This window comes from Monoraphidium neglectum (assembly GCF_000611645.1).
Source record: "Monoraphidium neglectum strain SAG 48.87 unplaced genomic scaffold scaffold02623, whole genome shotgun sequence".
Classification (NCBI taxonomy): Eukaryota; Viridiplantae; Chlorophyta; class Chlorophyceae; order Sphaeropleales; family Selenastraceae; genus Monoraphidium; species Monoraphidium neglectum.
The window spans coordinates 4006-9673 of NW_014011005.1; the positions used below are offsets into that span (position 1 = coordinate 4006).

General features: G+C 63.9%; 2 protein-coding genes across 2 annotated transcripts; one reads left to right on the forward strand and one right to left on the reverse strand.

Annotated features, from left to right (window-relative positions):
• Nucleotides 1–1382: 1382 nt before the first annotated feature.
• MNEG_11167 (hypothetical protein) lies at nucleotides 1383–2910 on the reverse strand (the record flags this gene model as incomplete). Its single annotated transcript, XM_014040359.1, has 3 exons — nucleotides 1383–1961; nucleotides 2253–2367; nucleotides 2768–2910. Coding segments are annotated over 3 exons (837 nt in total), but the record flags the coding sequence as incomplete, so codon positions are not given.
• Nucleotides 2911–4012: 1102 nt separating this feature from the next.
• On the forward strand, nucleotides 4013–5085 carry MNEG_11168 (hypothetical protein; the record flags this gene model as incomplete). Its single annotated transcript, XM_014040360.1, has 3 exons — nucleotides 4013–4235; nucleotides 4375–4571; nucleotides 4939–5085. The coding sequence occupies 3 exons, from the start codon at nucleotides 4013–4015 to the stop codon at nucleotides 5083–5085; spliced, it is 567 nt and encodes a 188-aa protein (XP_013895814.1).
• Nucleotides 5086–5668: the final 583 nt, after the last annotated feature.

Here is a 5668-nt window from a genome sequence, read left to right on the forward strand (position 1 = left end):
TGCAGCTGGCGCTGCAGTGGCTGGCGCGGTTGTGTGGGGCCGGGCCCGCCCCTCCTCTGTCGCCCGAGGTGTGGCCGCAGGACAGCCCTGCGACTTGGCGGCCGGCCCCGGGCAGTGGGGAGCTGTGGGCGCACCTACGCCTTGCGGTCCTGGAGGCGGCGTGGCGCCTGCGCTGCCGGCGGCAGGTGACGGGACAGCAGTTTGCAGCGGCTGACGTCGTCGATGATGTCATCGACGGCGTGCAACGTGCGGTGCGCGCGGACTGGCACAGCGCCCAGTCTGACGCCCCTGAGCTCGCCGGCGCGAGCCCCTCGTGGTTCCCAGGCCGGGGCCAGCCCTTGAGCTTGTCTGGGTTTGAGCTGCGGTGATGTGGCGGCGGGGTGGTTGCTCGGGTGGCGCACGCAGCAGCGGCGGCCGGCGCGCAGCTAGCCGTGCCTCGAGTTCAGGCTGGGAGCTTGTCGGATGGCGCGGGCTGCGGCGGCGGCGGCGGCTGGTGGGAGCGGCGGGGGCGGCGGCGCTGGGGGTAGTGGTGGCGGCGGGGTGCTTGGCGCGCGTCGGTGACTGCGGCGTACGTTTGGATGGCGCGCGGTGGTGGCGTGCTGGATCTGTGGGGTGTGTGTTGCTTTTCTCTCCTCGTGTGAACCCTTTGGAGTGCGCTCGCTCAGCGGGCCGTCTTGGGGCCTGGGCCCTGCCGTGTGGGCGTTGGAGTGCGTGTGTTTCAAGACCTGTCCTCTAGCACAGGGGCAACGGGGCCCTTGTGTGAAGCCAACCCTGTTCTCAATTGGCCAGGGGTTTCTGCATGGGTGGTGCACACCCCGGAGCCGCGGTCGCTGTGGCCGTGAGCGTTCTGCGGGTTGGCGCGCCCGGTGCCCTGCTTTGATCGCTCGCAGTGTATGCATGGGTCCCCGCTTTTGCGCGTGGTGCCGGGCTCCCCCCCCCTCTGCCCCGAACGACTTTGAGGTTGGGGGAAGGGTTGCGGCGTTGTGGCTTGAAATATGGCGGTTTCTCGGGGGTTTCCCGCGGCCGCAACCCTGCCTGGTACCTGTGTGTCAGATCCTTGCTCTCGGTGAGTGGCCACAAGCTCTAAGCCTGATTTTCTGTAACGACGCAAAGCAAAAAGCGCCGTGTGGTGTTAGATGGGGTTCGGCCTCACCCCGCTTTTCACAGTTGCATGGCAGATGCAAAGAAATTTGCCAGCGCAGCTGCACTGCAAGTAATTCTTCAGAGTTGCCGATTAGTGATCAGGCACAAATTGAAGTGTCATTGCTGGAAATGCTGTTTGCTTGTTACATTGCGCCAGACCAAAGGCAGCAATGTTATATAATCAAGCTGGATTGCTAGAACAAACCACTTGAGGTGTAAAAATCAATGCCTTTGTTCACCGTGAAGAACTCCCGAAAGCTGCTGAACTCTGGCGCCCATCCAAGCTGCTGCCGTGTCACGTTGTTGTTCACCCGCTTCCCAAGCCCGACGCCGCCCACAGGGGCAGGCGCCGTGAAGTTGACAGCCCCGCTGAAAAGCCCTGACGCAAAGCACGCGTCTACCATCTCTTGGAAGGTCAGCGGGTGGTTGTCGGCGCCCACAAACACACGCCCGCGGTACGCCCCGTCGGCCGCGCCGTCGCCGCGCAGGATGGCTGCTGCCAGGCCCGCCGCGTCCTGATAGTGCAGCATGTTGACCGTGTACCCGCCGTACCGCGCCACCTCACCCTGCTTGATGAAGAACGTATGCGGCCCGCGCTGCGCGTGGTACAGCCCCACCAGCCGCAGCACGTTGCCGCCTGCAGCCAGCGCCGCGGCCTCAGCGGCAAGCAGCCGGTCTGTGCTGGGAGACTTGCCCTGGGGCACCAAGGGGCAGCGCTCCTCGCTGACCTCACTGCCATCCTCTGCGGCGCAGACGGACATGGAGGAGGTGAACACAAAGCTGCCAGTGCCGTCCCACAGCTGGGCGGCCGCCGCCACCTGTGAGCAGGGTCATCGTTGATGTGTGCAGGTGAGATGGCTCATGGCTGGGGAAAAAGGTTGAATAAGGTTTGCCACGTCTACCAGCCTGGGCAAAACCTGTCCACTATGGCTGCCATCATGCTGCATGCAGTACACGCCAAATTATGTGACGCGCATGACCCAGGAATGTCTTGCAGCCCTCGGCAGAGCTGGAATTGCCCTCGGCATGTAGAGCTCGGGCTGCTTTGGTTCGCGCCTCCGACTCGCCGGCCTCCCTTGGTCCACGTGCCCACGGTGGCCCGCCCTCACCTCTGCCGGGTAGTCCTCGCTGCCGGATGGGGGCGCGGCAAACAGCACGTGCGAGAACTTCCTGCTGTCACCCGCCTGATCACGCGTGCGCGGCGTCAGCCCCAAGCTTTTCAGCCTGGCAGGAAAAAAGGTTGCGTGAGATGACTTGTAATCCGATGCAATACTTGCGGGTGTTTGGAAAAAGCAGCGTGTCGGCGACCCGAGGCTGTGAGGTGTCTCGTCTATTCGGCTGGGCGCCACGGGCAGCTGCAGCATTAGCGGCTGCTGCCTGATTGTGTGCGTCATGTGCTCGCCGGAGCGGGGCGCCAGCTCTGAGCAATACGGCGAAACCTGCATGACGCCTCCAGAAACGCTGCCTGCTGCGGCGCATGCATCCTGGTTGCAACTGCTGCCCCCCGGCCGTCCCCGCAACGGGGCGAGGTAGCCTGACCCACAAGTACCACCGACATGCTCACGTGCACTGCGGGCAGGGCTCGGCGCCGCTGCCGCGCACCCTGGGAAGCTTGCATGCGCACCTGTCGTGGCTGCCTTCTGTGTTGGTCTGCGCCACAACCGTCGCCCCCGGGAACGACTCGAGCCAGAGCTTGCCTGCGTAGCTTCCCAGCACCCCCGGCCCCACGATCAGCAGGTCACTGCTGCTGGCGCCCGCCGCCGCCATCGCTACAATGGAGGCACGCCTCGTCCACAGCCGCTGGGCGCCGCTCGCGGCCTGGGCGAGGTCGCCGCAGCGGCTGGCCCGCCTGTTGAGCACCGGGCGTGCGAACAAAGTTGCGGCAGAGGGCAAGCCGCACGGCCGGGCACTACGAGCAGGCCTCAGGCACGGGATCGGCGAGCCGGACGCGGCAATGGTCGGTGCCTCAAGGCGAGATCCCAGCACCGGCATTTGTGCGGAACGCAAAGATGATGGGGCAGTGCCCTGCACAAGGATTGTGAGACTGCTTCAGAAATTAATTGTGCGTCGCACGACGCGCCGTTCTTCACCGCAAGACGGGTCACCGTCCCAGATCTCTGGTGACCCGTAGCACGAGGGACACAGATAATGCAGCGCGTCCCTTCGATTGTAATGCCTTCGTTTCACACCTTCATCGACGATCAACCATCAAAACGCCCCCCAAAACCAACATGCAACCGACGGCACGCGAAATATGGCGCAGCAGAGGCACTGAAAAGACAGGAATGGGCTGTAGTCAACGCGTTCTGCATGCCGCAGTTGCACTGCACCGGCGGTGCAGCCGCCGGAGCGTAAGCATGTGTGCGGCAGCAGCAAGCGCACAGCAGCATGGCGCAGACGTGCCAGCGCTCTCAATGCTGCTGCTGCTCAACGAAAACCTGCGCAGGCGCACGAGCAGGTGGGGGCTGATTCCAGGCGGGCACGTAGCAGCCGCTTGTTTCGGGGGTTGACCCATCCTCGGGGCCTGGCATGCGCGCCCGAGCACTCCCTGGGCCCCCACAAACACTCAACCCCAAGGGCAGCAAGAACGCCGTGCGTCCGGGTCCACCCTGCCAGGCCCCTGCTTCCTGAGAGCACCGATCTGCTGGACGCTCTACAGTCCGCCGAGCGCCTCGGCTGCGCGGTGGCCGTAGTCGGTGCCGTGGCGGCGCCGGGTGGCGACCCCGGCTCCGCTGCTGGCCGGTGCGTGGGCGCCGAAGGCCAGCTGTTATACGCAAACGCGTCGGCCGCAGCGGCGCTCTCTGTCAGTAAAGGGGACGCAGGCTACCCTGCGCAGCCCACGCGGGTGCGGCTGCCAGGGCGCGCAGCGATGGTGGAGGTGGTGGCAGCCGCGCAGTGCGTCGCAGCTCAGGCCGTGGCGTGGGACCCAGTTCCTCTGGAGGCTCAAGGCGCAGGCATGCGCGGCGCCAATGGCGTCAACGGCAGCAGCGGCGACGGCAGTAGCGGCGACGGCAGCAGCGACGACGGCAGCACTAGCTCGTCTGAGTTGATCGTGGATCTCCTGGTGATCTGCCCTGTCACAGCCCCCAACGGTGCGGCCCCAAGCGCGTCGCCACGCTTGCTCTTCCTTGAGCTGCACGCAGTTGTCAACCACGCCTATGCCTCACATCCCAAATACAACGCCCAACCGCCCAGCTGGCTTTCACCCCGTGCTTCCAATGGTGCACGCAGACTCGCCGGTTGGGGTGGCGCTGCTCTTTGACAGCTGGCGCTTCCCCTCCGACGGCGCCTTGGGCCGCCCTGGGTTCCCGCGTGTTCAGCCGGCGCAGCTGCCTGACGAGGGGAGCCTGCAGGCGGCGGCCGACGGCGTGCGGCAGCAGGCTGACCACGTCCGGGCGCTGAAGCAGCAGCAGGGGCTGGGCAACCAGGTGGGTCGGGTCTTGGGCTCACTCATACTCGAGCTTGAACTGCTCTGCTGCAGCTTGTGCAGGTGTACATCTGTGTGAGAGAGAGAGAGAGAGAGAGAGTGTGTGTGTGTGTGTGTGTGTGTTTGTGAGTGTGTGTGTGTGTGTGTGTGTGTGTGCGCGTGCGTGTGTGCGTGCGTGCGTGCTCGTCTGCGTGCATGCATGCGTGCAAATGCGCACAGCTCCTTCCAAGTGGCAAACGCTGCCTCAAGCTGCAACGCGCATGGATGGCGCTGTGCTTCCAGGGACGAATTGCGTAACATAGCCTGCTTCAAATACACAGAGCCGCACCCTGACGTTGCATGCCACCCCCCCATTGACTCCCCCGCAGCACCCGGACGTGCAGGCGGCAGTGGCAGAGCTGCAGCGGCGCAAGGAGCGGCTGTCACTGCTGGAAAGCCTGGCGGCCGCGTTCTTGGAACCGCGGGAAAGCCCACTCGACCTGTGGCTCCAGCCATTGGGACCCGGGCCTGTGTAACTCCCTGCAGCTGTGCTCTGCCTTGATCTAGCTCGACATCCAAAAGGACCGAAGAGAACAATGCTCAATTACACGCTGTGAATGACTAATACTCAATAATAGTGGAACAAAATGCGAGTTATCAAAACAAAGCACTAAGAAAGGCTCAAATCTTGCATGCATGCACCTGTGCAGGGTGGAAGCCACACCTATTTGCCGGAAAAAGTCATCTGACTTGCATGCTTCGTTTGCAGGCAACCACCTCCATCCATGCGTTGTTGCAAGTGCTGACTCGTATGCCTAGTGTCTTGAGTTTGCGGTTGAGCGTCAAGGATGGAACCGCTGCCAAAGCCTTAACAAAGATGGTGCCCCTGGGTAACACGAAGCACCTGCCAGCGTCAGGCCCCCCGCCCTCCCCCACCCCTGCACCCATGCAAGCACAAATCCATGCAAGAAAATCCATGCTGGGGCGTGCGCTCGCCACCAGGCCCAATCACCAGGAGCAAATGGTACGTTCACAGCACTGCGTTGACACTTGCCGTGCCTTGGCGTCCTAGACCGCGTTCAAGTACAAACCAATCGCCCCGCGCCCCACCCCACCCCC